Source organism: Nilaparvata lugens, chromosome 1, assembly GCF_014356525.2.
Source record: "Nilaparvata lugens isolate BPH chromosome 1, ASM1435652v1, whole genome shotgun sequence".
Taxonomy (NCBI): domain Eukaryota; kingdom Metazoa; phylum Arthropoda; class Insecta; order Hemiptera; family Delphacidae; genus Nilaparvata; species Nilaparvata lugens.
Genome location: NC_052504.1, coordinates 29570393 through 29592468, shown reverse-complemented (window position 1 = coordinate 29592468; position 22076 = coordinate 29570393). Strand labels below are relative to the sequence as shown.

Genomic DNA, 22076 nt, shown 5'->3' with positions numbered 1-22076 from the left:
CATGAAATTAGGGCTCACTAAGATTGAGTGATAGGGTTACACTTGTAGTCCATTCAATTTTAATATAAAGTCTATTCTACAAAAACAAAAGAGAAATATGATGTATTATGGGGGCTCTAATGGCAAGAGACATCTATATTTATAATGTTGCTGAATAAAAGGAGCTACTTCAGTGTGAGAAAATTAGTTATTGAAAACGCTGAGTTTTAATGATCTTAGAGCTTAGTGACACAGTGACTGGGCTTAGGTACTCATTTATCTGAGCTCTTGATTCCGTTCAAATATATCAGAAAATCTTGTCAACCAACCTCAATCAAAATGATAAGGAACCTGTGTTGAACTGTATGACACTGAACTCTTACTTTTTCACATAGTAGGCCTATGCTAGTAACTCAATCTCTGGAAACTAAGTTTTGAACAACAATATGGATTGTTGTTTTCAACAGTGAGTTGATATATTCTTTCCAGTAGGAGTTGAATGAATAGTTGTTTAGTTGTCAATAACTTGAAATCAAATGACACTGGGATGGGCTCAAATGATCACATTGCAAATGTGCAAATATGTACGTGAAATCATGCATGAGCCGAGAAACTAAATCTGGAAAGAACCATTTAAGTACGTTGTGAATTGTTTGCAGCTGCTCACACTGAACGCCACCAGCAAGTGCTCGCGTTCAGTGTGAATGTTCCTATTGCTCTTTTCAGATTTTTTCATGCAAGACCACGCATGCACTTTCACATGTACGCATCCAATGTGATCTAATACCCTTAGTCTGATTATTGCCTTTGATAATTATAGTTATTTCGAAGTTGAGTGGTAGAGAGTACCAAAAAGTCCTGAATTTGGATTAGTAAAGAATGATTTCATTTCATTTTCCATTACATTACAGTATATTATGCATTTATTTATGATTGCATTTAAGAATGATTTCATTTCATTTTCCATTACATTACAGTATATTATGCATTTATTTATAATTGTAGGGGTGATGATACGATTTTCAACTCACCGCCGTCATCCGACTACGCGATCCCACTTCCTCCGCCTTCTGGATACGGTGACTACACGTCCTGTGTGGAAGTGGCATCCGATCCCGATCCATTCACCACTGAACTCGACGCTCTTTTCTCCTCTGGCGATCATATCAACGATGTATCCGGTAAGTAGGTCTATCTCTGCATATCTCAGCTCAACTATACAAGTGGCTCTTAACTTTGGACGCGAAAAATTTCAGAATTCAATTCTATTAATTACTGTTTTATTATAATGCAAACATCATTTTTTAAATGAGATCATCCCTTTGAATAGTTGTGTGGTTATGTGAGGCTGGCCACTATATAATAATAATATCGAGTAACCTGGCTCGCTCAGGTGATTGAAAAAAAAAACAATTCGTAATAGTGATTGAGAAATGCTTTCATTTAATGATCAATTTCAGGGCCTCTGACATGACCTAACGACTGCTTTTTAGGCAGCCACTAACGGTAGAACATGCATGTCTTACACAGTCGACTCACATTGGTGTGTCATCACAGCTGTCAACAGCGAGAGGCCTCTAACATGAAATAGACAACCAATAACAATAAATAAACCACGTGCAAATTACAAATTATACTGATAATTTAATCTCAAATAGAGCAGCGTAGAAAAAACAAAAATCGGAGATACGAAAACTTAGCCTCAAAAAATTTTGCTCGAAGCGTTTTGCTGTAATCACAGCTGTGATGACACATCAATGTAAGTCGACTGTCTTTGTGCATGCATGCTCTACCGTTAGAGATAAGCCTTACTTTGAACAAATGGTTAAAATATATTAAACTTATAAGTTTAGTGTAAATTGTTTTCAACTACAGTATGTTTTTTTGACTGAGCGAAGTGAGGTCTACGATTCAAGTCGACGGTTTTGCATTTCTCTCCATGTTTATATACAGGGTGTTTCAGAAGTAGTGTCGAATATTTTAGGGTATTGTTCCTGGATGATAGGAGACTACAATAATATCATATTTAAAGTGTCCGAAACTCATAGCTGCCATTTTGTTTTTTCACTTGGGAATTTTTATCTCAACGAAATGTTGTATTGATCTGAAATTTGGCATGAATATTTATGCTATAAAGACTCAAATTTAAAAAATAAAATGAACAATTTTCTATGTAAATTTTCAAAATGGCGGCCATTTTAAAATGTTGATGGCAAATTTCACGAAAGCCGTTCACTTACAGAAAATTTACAAGAGACAAAAAAGTTAGCAAATTTTATCAAGATTTCAAGGATACCTTATTTATTAAGATTGGTCAACGAATAACACAGAAATGAATTCTTTTCGTATTGCATGCATGACCACTTTTCACCATTTAAACATCAATATTAAATTTTTAATTCCAATTGTATGAGATGATGCTTTGGAACTCAGTATGGCTCCATATGGCCATACAGCTGATTTTACAATGTTTTCAGATGATCTTGTTTGTCTTGTAAAAGTATGATTGTTTAAAATAATTAATTTCTCTGTTATTATTTGACCAATCTTAAGAAATAAGGTATCCTTGAAATCTTGATAAAATTTTCCAACTTTTTTGTCTCTTGTAAATTTTCTGTCAAGTGAAAGGCTTTCGTGAAATTTGCCATCAAAATTTTAAAATGGCCGTCATTTTAAAAATTTACATCGAAAATTTTTCATTTTATTTTTTTAAGTTGAGTCTTTATAGCATAAATATTCATGCCAAAATTCAGATCAATACAACATGTCGTTCTTGAGATAAGAATCCCTAAGTGAAAAAAAAACAAAATGGCAGCTATAAGGATAACCGCTGAGCTTTGGACACTTCAAATATGATATTTGTAGTCTCCTATTATCCAGGAACAATACCCTAAAATGTTCGACACTACTTCTGAAACCCTGTATATATTGGAAGCAATTCCAATACTACTGAAGGTTTATGTATCCTCATTTGCTTGTGAATGCATACTGTTGAAAAAAAAACAACTCGTAATAGTGCTTGAGAAATGCATTCATTCACACTGAATCACACACTGTGATTATTCAGTCCAGTTCATGACAAAGATGTTGAAAGCTACTGTAAATCGGTCTTGATGCTCCAAAATCCACTCTTGCACACGCATGTTTGTTAACATCTTCTCTCAGAGTATAGTAGCCTACTATGGTGCGATTCACTTCAAACTGTTCCCATTCAGCTAAGGCTGAAAGTTCAAAGTGAATGTCACTGTAGAGGTGTGATAACCGATACTAGTTTCTCAAAAACTTTTTGATAATATTGAGTGGATGACTTTCAAGTCGTCTTATCCAATACATTCATAAATATTCCGTGTAATGAGGATCTACGAGATTTCGATTCAACTGACACCTACACCCTCCTCCCTACAAAGCTTACAATTCAATAGACATCTACTTCCTGCTACCTTCGATTGATGGAACGGTTTGCGTTTGGTTGCAGATTCGAACGGAGAGGCGGGCGTGTGTGGCCTGCGCAACCTGGGCAACACGTGTTTCATGAGCACGGGCGTGCAGTGCCTGATGGCGACGCCGTCGCTGGTCCGCTGTCTGCTGGACAAGTCGCAGTCGCAACTCAGTGAGGACGGCTCGCTGACGGCTCGGCTGGCCGCGCTCACCGACAAGATGTGGAGTGGCCACTATTCGTCCGTGCAGCCCGGCGACTTCAAGCAGTCGCTCGGCGCTCTCTATCCGCAGTTCAAGGACTTCAGACAGGTCAGCTTCATCGAATAGGTCATTTTGTGACGAAGTGTTTGATTTGATTTTCCATTAGATCCGTATTAAGGTGCTATTGTTGAAGAGGTGTTTACATTGGTAAAGTTTACTTGAATTTAAGTAACGTGAATTTACTTGACTTTTCATAATCTCAAAAGATATAATTATGTATAAAATTGTAAATTGAAAAATGTATATAGGCTACTGTAATTATAAATTGAAAACTCTAATTAGTCCTAGTTCTTTTCACTTTTCACTATTTTCGTGCATCATACTCTCCTTTTGAGTTGTTTTCATGCATTCTACATTGCCTGACAACTGTTTTTATCTTATTTCCCCATATGTTGGTTGGATGGAAGATTCAAGTTGAATCCAAAAGTCACACATGTTCAATATCTACAAAACTTGAAGAAGGGTCTACATTGGTATAGTGAATTCGTTTCTACTCTTGTAAACTTTACTTCAAATTTGCAAAATACATTCATTCCATACAAAACTTGACCAATGTAAACGTCGCTTAAGGGATGTCTAGATTCTAACCATGCGGCAACCTATTACTATATATTATTGTTGTTTATGTCGACTACAGCTGGCCATATATTAATGCAGCGTGGCTAGAGTATTTAGGAATTGCATCTTTATACGTTAGAACATCAAATATGTTATAAAAGACTAGCAGGTAACCCGAGCTCCGCAAGAGTCTATTTTGAAATTTTACAGACTGAAAACTTGACGTAATGAAATCTTGAATAATTGAAAATAGCCTATAACCATCCTATGTTAATTAAGAATCTATTTGCAAAATTTCAAGTTAATCAGTCCAGTAGTTCAGACGTGATGATGCGTCAAACATAATTTTTCTATCTTGTACGTGTATAAACCAGTTCTTTCCTTTATTATAGTATAGATAGATGTTGCCATAAAAGCTCGTTGGTCAAAGAAATATTATAGAATTTTTAATTGTGTGGTAGGCCTCTTGGAATCTTCTCTGTTTTATCTCCAGACATCTTCCAATCCCAAATAAAGGCAACCTGTTTTGTTCTAATTCCTTCCATTCTCTTCTCTACAACTCTTCAAAACGAGTTGTTTTTGATAGTAACCTTCTTTTTTTAAGATTTAAACAAATTTTCTATTCATTGTATCTCTATGGGTTTAGGGTTTATCCTCACTTCTGTAGCAAAACTGATCATGCAATAACTATTATTTTGCTGTGTTTGATAAAAAAGACATACATCATGTTGTCCGAAGATCCAGTCACGTCAAATAATCATATTCATTTTTACTATACAATTTTCACTTTTCACACGTTTTTTATTTCTAAAGTAACATTTTTGATATTTGTGGTGCTATACTCCAGAACATTTTACAATCACTCACATCTTACAATTTCGGCTCTCCTAGATAATCAGGATTCTAATCATCTATGGTATGATACCTTTCATACCTTACGTTGGATATGGACATTTGGGTGAAACAGTGTTAATTTGAATCACTATCATTTATCTAACTCACTTTCACATTGTTCTAGGCGCTGTCCTAACTCAGCCGAATAGATAATATTTCAATTCCATTTCATTAATTACAGTGTTTCAATCGAAATATCTTGTTACAGCACGATTGTCAAGAATTTTTGGCTCTATTGCTGGATGGCCTTCATGAACAACTGAACTCTGCAGGAAGCAAAACATCTTCGAACCCTGAGCCTGTTGATGATGTCATCATGGACAAACTCTTCCAAGTTGATGAAGTAAGATTTTATTCCATCTATTCAATAATAAAAAAATCAGCACCAGTTGAAACAAACACTATGTACATCGAACATTTTCTCACAGTCAGAATGCAGCCTTATCCTAACAAACTTTCACAGCTAGCTAAAGTAGACATGTTTCAATATCTTCTATCGTCTAATCACCATCTCAGGGGTTCTGCTGTCAAATTTCCTCTATCAATAATCTTGATATTGCCTCTCCATAACAATTATCAATATTCATAAGAATATATCAATGATTTACTCTTAACAATCAACAAGTTTTTCAAAACCATTTGGTTTTTAATTTTTCTATTGGCAATAAACTGAACCTGTAGCCTACTTCATCTTGAACTTTTTTATCTAATACCAAAGATGTAATAATATAGTAATAAAATAATATAGTTTTCTATAACTCATATTATGTATCACATGTATATATTAATAAATCATATTTTAGTTTTAATGATTTTTCCATGAACATAGGTACATTTTAATTTAATGTTTATAGGGAATTGCTTGTGAAGAGATTGACAACTGCTGCTCTTCTGGCGAAGACATGGACTCGAATGACATCCCTCAGACCAACACCAACAATATGCTGATCAGTTTTGCGGACAGTGGCGATAAAACATTCGTGGAAAAACTGAATGGAGAAAATGAAAGCGCTAGTGTCGAGAAGAATAATCTAGGTTTGAACGAGGACCAGTCAAAAGTAAAACAGTCCAGCGAGTGTTCAGTTAATATAAATTTACCTGTGAAATCCAAAAATGTGTCGAGTAGCAGTTTTGTAAATAGTCGGATAGTAGGCAATAACTTGAAATCAAATGAAACTGGGATAAAGTCTGATAACAATAGTGCGTTAAATAATTATAGTCATTGTCTAAGCAATATAAAGGACATAATGAAGGATGCCAAGACATCGAATGTGAACGTTTTAGTGACTGATGAAGAAGTGAACAACGAGATAAAGTTCGATTCGGATAAGTACCCGAAGAGTGAGAATACCCGTCGAAAAGAGTCCTCGAACGTTAATGTGTTTCAAATCTACGAGAACAATACGACGAACGGCAAACGAGTGAACAGCACGGTGACCCAGTACAGCAGCGTGGCCGACTTCAGGGAGGGGCTCGACCTCAAGCGCATCAAGATGCATCGCTTCGAAGCGGACGCCGCCGACGCCGACGCTGAACACGAGAAGAACCACAAGATGGAGCACGAGCGCAAAAACCGCGTCCTCGACATCAATCTCGTCGAGAAGAATTTGAGGTATGTACATCATTTCAAGAAATAAACTCTATTAATGATTAGGAGTATGATTAATGAATATGACTACCGTAATCTAAGGATTACGATTAATAATCGATAAGATGCATACCATTATTCCCACTGATTGTCTGTTATTGACTGTGATTAAGAAGAAACCATCCATATGAAATAGAAATCATCAAATACCTTTTTATATTCTATTAATGCACTACATGTTTCAATTCATTAGGCTAAGGTCATTTTCAAGTACAAAGATAATAAAGTAAACAACTTTGAATTAATGCTAGCTATGTTCATAAATTTTATTTGACAATGGCTCTAATGAGTCGAAACATGTTGTGTATTAAAAACTTGTAAAAACGGCACTCTTATTTTAATTCAATTATTGTAGTAACCCTAAAGAAAAAGTGAATATATAATGTAGAGTATTAACCCCACTTTTTATCACTTAATTAAGTGGAGAAATAAGATTACTACTAGTCCCTAACGATTAATAATGTTTGAAACATCCACAGATTTGCTATTGTTCTATTACTTGAAAATCTTAATTTTTTTAACCCAACTTATCTTTGTGACAAATGCACACTGTTCATGTAAAGCATTATTGCCAAACTAATTCAATACTGATTCAACATCAGACTGCTTTTGGAGCAGATCTACAAATTGACTACATTATATAGTCATGCAGATCCCTGGCGCAGTTTAGGATACACTATCATACGTATTTAAATTAAACATGTAGGCAATGATTGGTCTGGGTTACAACAAGGGACTAGGGATAACAGTCTCATAAAGAGTAGGCTAGTTGATTCTGAATAATTATGATGATTCTTGTTCGACTTACAAGCATTAACTTAAATGATGTTTGAATTAGTGATTGAATGCGGCTGAGTCAAGAAAAATGTTAATCAATTCCATTCAAGTCATTCATCGTATTAGAATGTGGGTACTGAATAAAAAATACTAGATGTTTACTATTTATTCAGTATGGATAACTCTCATAATAATGATATATTATATCATCATCAAAACTACTCTGAAAGTAGAATGTGATTATTCACAGTTAGATATGTTTCATTTAGTAATTCACTGGGGAAAAGTTTTTGTGTTGAATTTATTAATTCTATTGATGTTTAATTGTGCATGTTTTGAACAGATAAATAACATAATAGAATGTATCTAATTGATGGAGCTCAATTTATTCATAAGCCACTAATCATTAATAGAATGTATCTAATTGATAGAGCTGAATCAATTCAAGACTAATTCTTTTCTAGGATTGAATGTGAAAGGAAGCAGAGAAAGCTTGATGATATAAATATGGAGGCAGAAACAGCTGGTGCTAGTAGCAGCCTAGTTGAGCCGATTGTGCTGGACGGAGTCAGTAGTAGCAAACTGTCCGATGGAGAAAAGCCGGAGGAAGAGGCCGACAACCATTGGGAAAAGCATCTCGCCTCCAATCAAAGCATTATTGTCGATACTTTCCAAGGTCAATTCAAAAGCACGGTTAGTACCTCATATCACTTTTCACATTGAAGAAGTAAACGCACACAGCAGTAGACAAACTGAGAAAAAATGAAACGTCTGAATGCAGAAATATGCAGACAGACTGTGTTCGTTACAACATTCGAACACCTGGGGAGGGACTTTTTTCCCAACTGTGGGCTTATGTCCGTCAGCCTTGAGTTTTGCATTTTCAAATCATTATTTCAATGCAATATCATAGGTGAAAATGAGATAGAATAAATCTAAAATTTGAGTGACTTGGAACTTCACAAAAATGAATTGAGATCCTTATTGGTCCAATATTTTCCAGGTGGTGTTTACCAATAGATAATACAAGAAATTGTCAGCCATGTCAGATATTGTTCTCAAATATTACTGTTTTATTCTATAAGCGTCACAGTTTTCTGTAGTGTGTTACTGGACAACTGTTTGAACTTTTTCAGGTTGTATGTTCAGCTTGCAAATATGTGTCAGTCACATATGAGCCATTTATGTACTTATCAGTTCCTCTACCTCATGCTATGGAAAGGCAAATATGTGAGTAGTATTCAAAATTTGTATTTTATAACAATAGTTTCTTTATTTATCTCAAAGTGATTCCTTTACACTTCAAAAATCTAAATTTTAATCTTAGATAAGTTTCGTATAATTACCTTATTCATATTTAGATTCGGTATTGTTCTTCAACATTTGGAACTTTGTTAAGTGAAGTAAGCAGAAGTTAGGTAGGAACATAATTTTATTAAAATTATCGTTTTCAATCACTTTGATTGTGGTACCATAATTCTCCAACCCATATTATTATAAATTAAAAATATATTGGCACAGTTCTTTGTAAGATGTATCAGTACTTAGCATTTTTGTCTTGCAACTTGAATGGTGGTGATAGTAATATCACACAATTCTAATTGGTTTTGTATTCTGTGTTTAAGGTGTAACGTTCGTTCCTGCCAGTAAAAGTGTTCCAGTTCAATACGTAGTAACATTGAATAAGAGAGACAAAGTGTCAACATTGAAAGAACAAATGTTAAGACTGTTAGAGGATTCAGACGTCAGAGGTCCTATTATTCTGGCTGAGGTCCTTGAAAATCACATTGCGAAATTCTTGGTTAGTGCTGATATTTTATCATTTTCTTATACTTGCACTGATAAGCAAACGCATTCTCTGTTAAAATAGATTAAGTCATGATATTAAAACTTGTCAAATTTAGAAATATCCATCATTTGCTACATTTGTGAATTTATATAATTTATAAGATTTGTAAATAAATTTTCAAATGAATTCTTATGTTGTTTCAGAACGATAACCACCTAATTAGATTCGTGGACGATGTGGTACGAAGCATTTATGCATTTGAATTGGAAGTCAACGTAGATTCAGATATTGAACCGAGTGAAGAGACAAAGAATTTATCATCAGATAAGGTAACTATAGTTCTATAAGGTAACTATAGTTTAAGGTAACTATAACTGCATAGTTCTTTCCTATGCAGCTGTGTGACGCTGGTAGTCTCTCAAATTGTGCCGTTCATACACTATCACCCCAAAAAAATAGTGAACATTGACAATAATCGACAGTAATCGGCTTGAGATAACAGTAAAAGTTGCGACATAAATTCCCTATACCATGGGATATCTACTTACGCTATTGTTTCTCTATGCTATTGCTCGATAATTTTGTTGGAACTCATTTTAGATTAATAATCCCTCCCATCGATCGCTTCGAAACTTAACTTCAAAAAACTTCACTAACACTCCAAATATCTTCTAATTTAAGAAGTATTTTCTTAAAAATAAATAGTGACTCACCGCTTGCAGTTTCTTTCTTCAACTGCCGTGAAGCTCTGGAAATTGATAATTATTTGAGCTTGCCTGATACTTTATAGTTTGTTCAACATTTTTCTAAAGCAAGATCTAGAAATAAGAATATCCTATATACATGCAAAGTACAGTATTTGTTAACCATGTAGGCTAATGCTGGTTTTATAAATCACTAGCAGGTTAACCCGTGCTGGGGAAAATTTTGTGTTGTAAATGCAATCTCATTATGTGCAGGAAACATAAAAATAGAATAATTATTTATTACTTTGTCAAAATTACGTGGATAATCTTTTTCAGAGTTGAAAATTCACAGCAAAAGAGTTTGATTGGCTTCGAACCCACAACATTTGGTTCATGAGCCGCGCGTCCTACCAATTACATTACGAAGACTCTTGGATAAAGCTCTATTTGGTTGGGCTTGTATTGTTGCGTGACCTTGAAATCGGATAAATTTGTTTTAATTATCAAACTCGAATTGGTTTAGTAATAGCAATAAGTCTGTATCCATCCTCGGTAAATTCAGAGTCTTCAGATAAAATTACAAGTTAATTTCAGTTCATAAGTGATAATGCGCAATGGTGTATTTCCTATCCCGTACATGTATGAGCTAATTCCTTCATATATAATATTATCGATGATCCCTTGTTACTCTATAAGTAAACAGTAGATCACTTTTTACTATGCAATTTTCCGTTTTTCATGTCCTTTTGTATCTTCAGTTTTTCTGTTTATCGGTTATATTTTTATGTCAACACTTATTTGCCCACTTTTATTGTAGGTGTGGGATGGTGGAGAAGATGAACAGATGTCAGCCAATCCGAAGTGTACCATTTGCTTTGAAGAAAAAGAAGCCAACATGAAGAGGCATTTGGGCTGCGACTGTGTTCTTTGTGATGCTTGTGTCACGGTAAATTTACAATTAATCGATGATGAAGTACGTCATTTAGTATATCATTCAATATCATGCTTCAAAAATTTTTGTCTGAGAATTTTCAATTAGAATGTTGTAGCTTCATTGAATTTTTGCAATAAATGTGATCAATAATTAATTATTTGTGTTATCAGCAAGGATAATTTTGCTTCAGAAGAAATCTTCTGTTCATCTTCATGGCAGAAGGTGGAATTGAAAGTCAATGGATATTTACATCAAATTGAAAAGTAAACCATTCAAGCTAGATTTTACTGCAGACAGTTGAACTTCAACATAAATGTGAAGAATGATAACAGTCACTCTGTTTATATGCTCTGCATAATTTCATAAAGAGCATGTGAATATTTATCCTGTAAAGACAGCAGATTATATTTGGTTGAGTTCGAAATAGTCAACAAATTATCTCTTGCATTATTTATCCTTGAAGTGTACAAAATATGGATTACTACATATTTTGAATTTTGTTACTAGTTGTCTTACTTGATATGTAAAAGTTGTTATTTGTACCCAATAGTTTTACAATAATAATGATGCATCATCACTCCTATTCGAAGTAGAATTCATCAGTTGTACTTGCATTCTTTCAATGCTTCACCAACATTTGACAGGAAGTATAATCTCAATTCCTTGTTAGTTAATACATTTATCAAGTACATTAATAAAAAATTGAGGAACATATTATATAAAAGTTGGTTCAATCGTTTTTTCTCTACTCTTACAAATAATAAAGCTGCTGAATAAAGTTGATATAGACAATAAAATTAAAATTAAGACAACCCAATATTGATTTTCTGCAAATTATAAAATTTTAACATAAACAAAACGACAAAAAATGAAAATCGCTCTGCATCCTACCATAAAGGGCATGTGAATATTAATCCTGTAATGACAGCAGGAGATAGAGATATCAGGTTGAAATTCATGTTTCAGACATCGTGCGAGCATTATGGCAAAGATGGCATGGTTTGTCCAGTGTGTCGACTCAAGCTGGATCCTGACATAGAACTTGTTGCTGTCGAAAAATCCCTGCCGTCTTGGCCTACTGTTCGGTAAGAATACTAACTATTCTCATCAATTTTCACAAAGGGGAAAGAATCGTAAATTTTATCAATTTTGTAACTGGGCAACCGCCGAAAACCTTCGGGTTTGGCAGGACCCTCAATTGTTTTGAGTTGTGAATAAAAATGTTTAAACCATGATTCATAAAGTCTACTTTGATCTACTAACAATAAGTTTAGTTATACGCCAGGCAGTTGCCTGTGTCACATACATTTCGGATAGTTCATTATTATATTCCCGGTGATATGAAGCAGCTATCAAATTGTTCATGAACTCTTCACACCTCACCGTCTACCCACCCCAAGTATTCAGGGTGTCTCATGAAAGGTGTAACAGCCGAAGACCTTAACATTTGTATCACATGAAATTTACATAAAAAAATGACCAGTAAAATTGTCTTATATCGACGTTTTCGAGTTATATAGATTATTCGATATTTTTTGAAAATGTCAATAACTAGGAGAAAACTATCAGTCTACATTTATTTCCAAGGATAAGATTGGAAAGAGGAAGGAATTTGTAATGAGATTTATATAATTTGTTCCTTTGTTTGACGTCTTTAAACTTTTTATGATCGCTCAAAGTTGTAAAAATTGCATCCGCCGAGTCCAAAACCAATTTCAAATTAATTTAATTATATTAATGTTATTGTAAATGTCTTCCTCTTTCCAATGATATTATTAAAATTAGATATTGACTGATAGTATTCTTGTTATTGACGTTTTCAAAAATATCGAAAATCTATATATCTCGAAAAGTAAGGTCGATGTAGGAAAATTTTATTGGTAGTGTTTTGTTGTGAATTTTATCTAGTATCTACACCTTTCGTGGCACACTCTGTTTGAACTGATAAGTGGAAGTATATATCCAATTTATTGTTTTGTCATTTATATATTCACATACATTTCAATCATAAATTCAAGATTCACTGGCTTTACGGATGTTTTTACTCCTATCATTCCCCTAATAACTTTTTCAAATATCAAATTTACCCATCCTGAAATTACTGTCCTTTTTTCATTCCTTATTTACCTTGAATGTTTTTCCCTGGTGGATACCTCATTGAATTTTTAAGGACCTCTAACTTTTCCGTTTCCCATTATTATTCCATGTTGATATTCTCATGTTCATTGATATTCATTATGATCTTGTCCATTTCATACGCATTATTGTATTCGACTCCCCTTAATTCTTCACAAATATACTTTTGTTGGGTTTTTTATATTGTGCGTTTGAAGTTTCAAGTGAGAAATGCATTATCTATATTGTTTGTTGCAGGATGCTTCATGTTCCTGTGGTTTATCGCCTAGATACACTTGGAGATGGCAATAACAATAAAAAGACTGTTAGTCTATTCGGTCATCCGGGTCTTTTGCGTCTACCAAATAATATTAGCTGCCAAAGTCTGTATTCGGTGATCGCTTCCATTAATCCTTACGAAGGTGACTTCAAGATTCTCCTAGTTGATGGTCAGGTAAGGTCTACCAAATATTATTCATACGCTGGGATTTATTAGCTACGTCACGCTTTGGATGTTTTGAGCCTTTTCCTCACAAAAGTCACGTATTTTCAACATAGCAGATTAGTAATGTTGACTAATTATTGGGATGAGACCAAGCTGCTGCCGTGCTAACTCTCACCGATGTCTTTTTCTGTTCTAATTGGGCATACGAATCCAAACTTAAGTAACGTAACTTGAGACGGCGGTGTTAAATGAAGTAAATAGTTATTACTAATAAGTGCCATAATGTTTTATTTAGAATAGTAAATTGTTTATTGATAATTTTTTTATTGCCACCTACTGCCAACTTATCCTCCCACCACCCGATTGCAAAACATATAATTTCAACAGTGTCAAACTTACTCAATAGTGTGGTAGGGGAAGTCCTATCAACAGTGTAGTAGGAGAAGTTTGACTTCATAACTGCTTTTAGATGATTTTGTAGAAATACAAGGTCAATCAAAACATCGAAATACAATAAATAACAATATAGGCCTACTATTTATTATGAAGAATGCAGTAGTCATCAGTAACTTATGAGCTACATGAAATTTATAAAGCATTTTGCGAAACTTGACAGCTTAGCTATGTGTTTTCTTATGACCAAATTCAAATTCTATCTCGTTTTGCAAAGAAGGTTTTCGCACACTTGTTACAGAAATTCATACTTGAACATACATACATATGTATACATATAATATCTATTGTTGAACTATATTTATTGAAGTTTTCTTCACCAGAATATGCCACTGTCTCGAATGGCGCTTACTGGCTATAAGCAGACAATTTTTATAATTTCTATAAGTCTAAAGGTGCAATTCCTTAGCGGCATCTCGAGACGCATGGTTAGAGCCGCCGCCGCTAGAGCTCATAACCTATTAACTAATTAGATTCGATGACTCATCGGATTTTTATGTTGTATAAACAAATGGTAGCAGGCGGATTAGAAGTGTTGTCTACTATTTTGCTTTTACGATTCATATTTCAATTCAATTCAATATCCAATGAATCATCGAATCCAACAAAGTTATAAGTACGTGCTCTAGCCGCGGCGGCCCTAGACGCCGTTAAGGAATTGCATCTTAAGGATAACAAGTCACGAAAAGTGTATGTTGAATGTATGTTGAACAGGGTCGCCACTGCTCGAGGTGCATGTTCAACTCGCACTGCCGCGGCTGTGTGGTGGAGGGGGAAGGGGAGGGGGAGGACGGTGGCCCTGTGCACCTGCGCACTGGAGACACTCTGGCTGTCACCTTCACCGAACCCGTGTCAGAGCTGCACGTCTCCAAGCACGAGAGTGTCGCCGCCCTACGCAGCCAGCAACCGCTACGCATCTACGACTGCATACAGGCCTTCAGTCAAAGGTAAGCAAACGCACAAACATTATAGACAATCAATGAAATATATAAATCACGTAGACTAGCTTTATACTTATACTAAAGAAACGGATTGCAATAAAAATGTAGGTATTCATGTACTGAAAATTGGAGTGAAAGAATATAGTGCCTACAACGTTAGTAGATAGAATGTTGATCACTCACAGGTGTAAGATTCGAAGTGGTGGGGGGAACGCCAGCGTGACGTCACATGTAGTAAAAAAGTGATAGAGTTACCACACTGAGCATACAGTTTATTCACTTTATCTTCAAATACATCGTCGTTTAATACCCTCAAGATTGACCTAGAACTGTAAAATTCTCCATACTTATAGCGAATGAATCTACGATTCTAATGGTTTTGTTAAATATTTCAAGTTCATTCAACTTGTATGAATAAAATGAAGTTGAAAGTTTTTCGAGAATCTAAAAACGTGACACGAAAAAGTTAATAAGCTGGAAAAGCGTTAGTAGACAACGTTATACTATTATAATTTCAGATTAATCTATAAAAAATCTTGATAAACCAATGCATTGCAATAAACCGATAAACATATGTTCTACGAGAATCAAAATATCTCATCCCAGTTTTCACAAGCTGATGTACAGCCAAACTACAAAATATAAACACGACCTAGAAGATGAAAAAACCTTAAGGGTTTGAAAGGGAAGGTTAGAAGGGGGGTTTGGCTATTAAATGGCAAAATGCTTGTATTATTTAAATGTTTTGATAATTATTGTAAAGCAGAAACAGAAACCTTGCATGTCAGAAAATGTTTGTGTTGTACTAGTAGTTCTGTGAACAGTAGACCTCACGCAGTTTTCTCATCTACAAGTATCTGATGTCACTTGTTCTAGTTGATTCAGTTGAATCATAATGTACTCTTAAAAACTATTTGTTTTCTCCATGATCAAAAACTCACTTATGTTAATAAACTCAGTTCACGTTTGAATTTGTATCCCATATGATAATTATCCAGTTCCGTGATAATCTTTCCATCTGATAAGAATCAACTATTTAAAAATTACTTTTCTTAATCAAGAATATTATAATTTCTTCAGTATTATTCAGTTCATTTAATCACTTATTATTTCATTTTCAATCACCTATTAAATTTGTTTTTCAAATGTGAGAATATTGATACTGATGGGCACGCATCATAAGAAATATTGAAATCCTACCTTTTAGAAATAGACACGGCCAGACATCTGTGTAATGCATGCAATGAATAATCCACTTGTCAGCTGATTGATTATGAATAATTCTAGTCTGATTAATCTTATCATCAGAGTAGATGATATATTTAGTGATATCAGAAATAGAAATAAAAATCTCAGTACCCTTTTATTTTCCTTTCCCTATTACCATAGGTAAGGAAAGTATTGCTTTCCGAAAAAAATAAGGTACCCCAATTCCAAAATTTCTATACGTTTCAAGGTCCCCTGAGTCCAAAAAAGTGGTTTTTGGGTATTGGTCTGTATGTGTGTGTGTGTGTGTGTGTGTGTGTGTGTGTGTGTGTGTGTGTGTGTGTGTGACGAAAATGTTGTAAAAAACAGGGGTTTTCGCGATTTTCTCGAAAACGGCTCCAACGATTTTGATCAAAAAATTTTTATACCTAAAAAAGTCATTGTAAGCTCTATCAACTGCCACAAGTCCCATATCTGTAAAAATTCCTGGAGCTCCGCCCCATCTATGCAAAGTTTGATTTTAGATTCCCAATTATCAGGCTTCAGATACAATTTAAACAAGAAATTTCAAGTGCAAAAGATTGAGCATAACAATCTCTACTATGTTCAGTAACATTTTCACCTTAAATTGAAAATAAGCTCAAAGTTCAAGAAAATAAGATTTTTAAATTGCAAACTGTTGGCAACTGTTGATTCTATTAAATCCTTCACTATGAAGAGATATCAGACTTCGTATGTCTGCAGCGTTATTGTCCTGTCACCAGCTGGCTTAGATCTTTGAATAGTAGACTTGAGATGCGCGTGAACACTAGTGTCAGTTGATCAATATTTTCATAATGGCAAGGAAAGTTGTGTGAGTGCGCCACACCAGATTTTTTTAAAATTATTTTATCACAACAGTCATGTTTCAACATTGATGCCATTTTCAAGAGATATGAAGTGAATAAATAAATACTGCTGGAAGATTCATATTTTTGATCATATGTTATTGTATTCTTATGGTTTTATGAACTAGGACTGTAGATTTTGGATTCAAATTTGCATGATTCTATCAAAAATGGCATTTTTTTACTTACTATTTATTTACTTCATATCACTTGAAAATGGCACCAATGTTGAAACATGTTTTTGTAAACATGTAATTTTAAAAAATCTAGTGTGGCGCACTCACACAACTTTCCTTGCCATTATGATCAACTGAAAATTGATCAACTGACGCTAGTGTTCACGCGCATCTCAAGTCTACTAATCAAAGATGAAATAATTCAAAAAAGGGTACTGAGATTTTTATTTTTATTTCTATTATATTACAAGTAGCCCTATACAGAAAAGAGACAGTGATATCAGAGTATGGAGGAATTCCTTTTCTTTTCATATTATCCTTAAAATGCAAAATTTCAAAAAACCTTGTGTATACATCGACGCGCAGTTGAAAAAGGAATATTCCTGCCAAATCCCATCGAATTCTATCAACGCGATTCTAATCGCGTTATATACAGACAGACAAAAGAAAATCCGAGTTAAAACATAGACTCACTCGTTCGGTCAATAATTTGACTATACGTCACCGTATGATTTTCAATAATGCGATATTCTGCCTGCTCTGTACTACAGCCTAGGTCCCGGCTGCAATTCCCCCACTCCAATTGCATGTCAACTTGAATACTACAGATGAGTGACCACCTTCTGTCTACTAACTTTGTAGTGTCCAGCCTACAATGTGGCCAGTTCCCAATGAAGACCAGCGCTAGCCAACGTTGGCAAACCACCCACACTCTGGCGCTGGTCGTCATTGGGCCAACATGTGGATGTGGCATAAAGGTTTATTTTTACGAAGCCTGTCTAGATTACGCTTGAAAGCTGACAGATGAATACTCCTGGAAAAGTCAGGGAAACATGAAACATATAGCATGGCTGGGAATAGAAAAATGTAGAAACATAAAACATAGCATGGCAACAAATGGAAAAGTGTAGAAACATGAAATATAGAAATAAAATGTAAATTATCCAGTACCCTTTTTATATTTTCCTAATAATTATTGTAGAGAGCCCTATAAAGAAAAAGTGAATATGAAACATGAAAATATGGCAGGAAATAGAAAATTGTAGATACATTGATTACATACTTACCTGGCGTAGGGGTTACCTTGATCAAGAATGTGGTTACCCAGGGCGAGACCTTGTCATTGCACTGCGACTTGGTTGACCCCTGCGAATGCACAATTTTCTACAATAACGTTGTAGATACATTACATGAAACAGACAGATGACTTGGACTAGTCACCTCTTTTCCAATCTGTTGCTTCATAACGGACTCACAACTTGATTTCTAGGGAGATTTACCTCTTTCACAGCATCAAAACGCTACTATACATTTCTAAAACATTCGGTCAACTAGCTGAGTTTTTGTCAGCTATTGAAGTCAAGAGCCTAGTATGCCGCAATTTCATAATTAGTAACACAGCAGTCAGGCATGCGTAGTTGGCTCATTCATACTAGGGACCTCCATATTAGGGACCACATATTATTTCTTTTAAGATGAAAACCTTGATGATTCTGTCTATTGTGTCTATTTGGTTTCTGTTTCGAAAGTTGGCTATCATTAAAACGACATGACTATTCAGACTAGATAAGGAATTTAATCGCATGTCAGATTAATACTGTTACATCTAAATGAAGTCCCAAACATGTTTAAATTTGCTTTCTGGGACTAATATTCTAGAGCAAATGGGTTATCATTCCCCATGATATTCCGATGTACTTCCATTTTTCACAAATGAGACTTGTGAGGGTGTAGTGAATAATTTTTGTGTTGGCTATATTCGTATATATCTTTCTATTCTGGCTGTATGTGGTTATATTCGTCTACTTGTTCAACGTTTTCAAAAGTAACTCTTGGATTTTCCAATCTATGCCCGATTTCACCAATTCCAAACAAGACATTTCAAAATGGTCAATCCGATTACAATCTACAAGTGTGCACTGGAATTATCGACAGTGACTATTGTCATGCGATCATATGTTCCAGTGAACACGTTGTGAAGCAAGCGTACCTGATTTGTCCATGCCAAAATATCTTGACCGAGCTTAGTGAAACCGGACATAATAATATGCTTTCTTTAATTTATTGCAGTTCGGATTTTTAACACAATAATTTGCAGCATGTTATTCACTATTTTTCTCGTGGCATGTCTCATGTTCAGGATTCAGTAGTATTTATATCAAAACATCAAATCCATGTATTTTGTCTTTTTCCGCAGCGAGGTGCTTGATAAACAGAACCCTTGGTTTTGTCCCAAGTGTCAGAAGAATCAATGTGCAACGAAGACTCTCTCCATTTGGCGTTATCCTGATTATCTGATTGTGTATTTAAAGAGGTTAGTGAATCACTCCAATATCAAATCATACTCGCCATGTTAATTTCATGAATACAATTTATAATTCCAATTTCCTTCGAATTTTGCAACTTCCAACTTCGAACGTTGATTGATGCTCGACTTGGACCTCCGTTCACTGCCAACCTAGTAGTGATGTGGAAAATTAGGGAGATCACACAAAAACCAAGAACAATCTTGATGTACAAGTTGCAAGTCAGCTAACTCAATTCCGGCTCTTTCGTTTCTTTTCCATCAAGTTTTAAAATACTTGAAACTGTTTAAAACAACGGTTGATTTTTCAAAATTTATCTGTACTTCTGTAACTTATACAACATCTCAATCTTATCATAGAATTAGCATACAGGAATAGAAAGTTTGTTGTCATGCTGACGAGTGAGGATGGAGTTTTAAACCGTTGGTAGCGCACCCTGTTCGGATTATGTAGTAGTAGTAATACATTATCTAACTAATTGAACTAGCGCTTGAAAAATGTATCTAAATGGAAAATGTTTTTAATTTATATGTTTGTATGACCTGACAGGTGGTTTCAAGTTTCTGCATTTGTACTGTTCACAGATTTGTTTTTCACGATGGCGTCAGTACGAAATTGGAAGACAAAGTGATATTTCCCATCCATGGACTGAACCTCAGCCCCTACACTTCGTTATATGACTTGTATGCTTGTGTTTGTCATATAGGAGGTAATTATCCGTCTTTTAAATGTGTCCTCACTTAATTAGTCGGTTTAAAGTTATATGAGTAGGTAATTAGTTATATAAGGTAATATTAATTAGTTATATAGTAGGTAATTAGTTAAAAGTTATATGAGTAAGTTAATTAGTCGGTAAAAAGTTATACGACAAAATATTCAGATTTTGTAATCATTGGCCATTCTCAGCTATTTCTGTGTTGTCAAGTTGGCTTTATCAGCACAAAGTTACAAATGATAACAAGTTTTTGAAAGATGTGAACAAATAGATATGACAAAAAATGTTGAATGTGTTGCAGGCGTCTCGGCTGGTCACTACACATCGTACACCCAGCACCCGCAAACCGGTGAATGGCACTACTACAATGATGACTACGTCACTAAGCAGATGCCGCAGGAAGAAGATTACAGCAATGCCTACATTTTGTTCTACAAGAAAAGAGGTAACTCAAAAATATTGTAATATCATATTCTCAATTTCAAATACTTAATAGTGATACTCCTAGGGTAAAATATTTTCTAGGGTCAAGGACTCGTAAAACGCTTTCGAAAAGTGTATTCTTCAAAGAAAACGTGTCATGATTAACGAATGTTTAACGATCCTAAAATACAAACCCTGACAATGATAATGATCATAAATATTATACATTGAACTATTTGAAACTATTATATAAGATTATACAACTTCTCCTGCAAACATTTTGTAATAAACTTGTTAGTATTATTTTCATATAAAAGTAGTGATGTGGGTCGGGAACATTCTCAGTGGGAAGAAACTCATGATTTGGGAATATTTTCCTGGCCAAGGAATTTTGTGAATATATGGGAATTTATCAAAATGCTTTAAAACAATAGTTAAAATTAATCATGTTTAGACACATTTTATATGATAATCAATATCAGAAATCAATACCGTGATTTATATAATATAATTATATATTATCTATTATATCATCCATTCATAGAAGCAGAGTAAATATAATTATGCTACCTCACATATTACATCAATGCATAAAAATTTGACTAGACTTTACTTTACTTACTACTGAAATCCGATACTATTGATTCTACTGGTTCCCCCCCTACTTTGTTCTGGATTTTGTATTTTTGAGTTAAAATTAGTGTAGGCTCCTTTTTCTGCAAAGTAATAGATTATTTATTATTATCATTATTATATCATGCCATTTTTGTGCAATACAAGACTCAAGTACACACAGAATTGTATTGTCTATTGTTACCGACTGACAGAAATCTAATTGAAAACTGATTTAATTTCCAAGACATAAAATTAGCATGATAAATAGTGGTGGCCCTTTAGAATTAAATGATTGGAAATGAGCGCTCATTCCTTTTCATAGCAATCCTGAAATTATCATTCTATTAACTTAAAATTACTTAATTCTTTGTCCTTATTACAGTTTTAAAGAAAGTTACTTATTACAATCATTCTTATAAAACTTACAACTGACCATGAATAACCTGTGATTCCACTTGGTATGATAAAAAGGGATTTTTTGTAATTTTACACAAAAATAATAGATTTTGGGAATATTTCCCTTAAATTCCCTGGGAATATTTCCTTGATCTTGAATTCCCGGGAATTCTATATCAGAATTATCTATAATATAATAAAGGAAAGAATCTGCTTGTACATGTACGGGATAGGAAATTCATGAATGACCCATCATCACGTCTGAACTACTGAACTGATGAATTTGAAATTTTGTATATTGATTTTTAATTTACCGAGGATGGTTATAGGCCTATTTTAAATTTTTCAAGATTTCAGTAGATCAAGTTTTAAGTTTGTCAAGTTTTTAATCAAACCCTTGCGGAGCACGGGTTATCTGCTAGTTCACAATAATT

At 34.3% G+C, this 22076-nt stretch overlaps 1 protein-coding gene and 1 pseudogene across 1 annotated transcript in view; both read left to right on the top strand.

The window, feature by feature from the left end:
* LOC111048505 (ubiquitin carboxyl-terminal hydrolase 10) overlaps nucleotides 1–22076 on the top strand; it is a 28326-nt gene that overhangs the window by 3446 nt on the left and 2804 nt on the right. The window contains exons 3-17 of the mRNA XM_022334403.2: nucleotides 985–1160; nucleotides 3455–3726; nucleotides 5339–5473; nucleotides 5985–6742; nucleotides 8020–8248; nucleotides 8692–8785; nucleotides 9181–9356; nucleotides 9548–9673; nucleotides 10848–10976; nucleotides 11931–12049; nucleotides 13338–13533; nucleotides 14692–14924; nucleotides 19385–19501; nucleotides 20078–20202; nucleotides 20510–20653. Of these exons, the coding sequence (XP_022190095.1) occupies nucleotides 985–1160; nucleotides 3455–3726; nucleotides 5339–5473; nucleotides 5985–6742; nucleotides 8020–8248; nucleotides 8692–8785; nucleotides 9181–9356; nucleotides 9548–9673; nucleotides 10848–10976; nucleotides 11931–12049; nucleotides 13338–13533; nucleotides 14692–14924; nucleotides 19385–19501; nucleotides 20078–20202; nucleotides 20510–20653 (3029 nt within the window). The remainder of the gene's footprint in view (nucleotides 1–984; nucleotides 1161–3454; nucleotides 3727–5338; nucleotides 5474–5984; nucleotides 6743–8019; nucleotides 8249–8691; nucleotides 8786–9180; nucleotides 9357–9547; nucleotides 9674–10847; nucleotides 10977–11930; nucleotides 12050–13337; nucleotides 13534–14691; nucleotides 14925–19384; nucleotides 19502–20077; nucleotides 20203–20509; nucleotides 20654–22076) is intronic.
* Nucleotides 18247–18352, top strand: LOC120349528 (annotated as a pseudogene).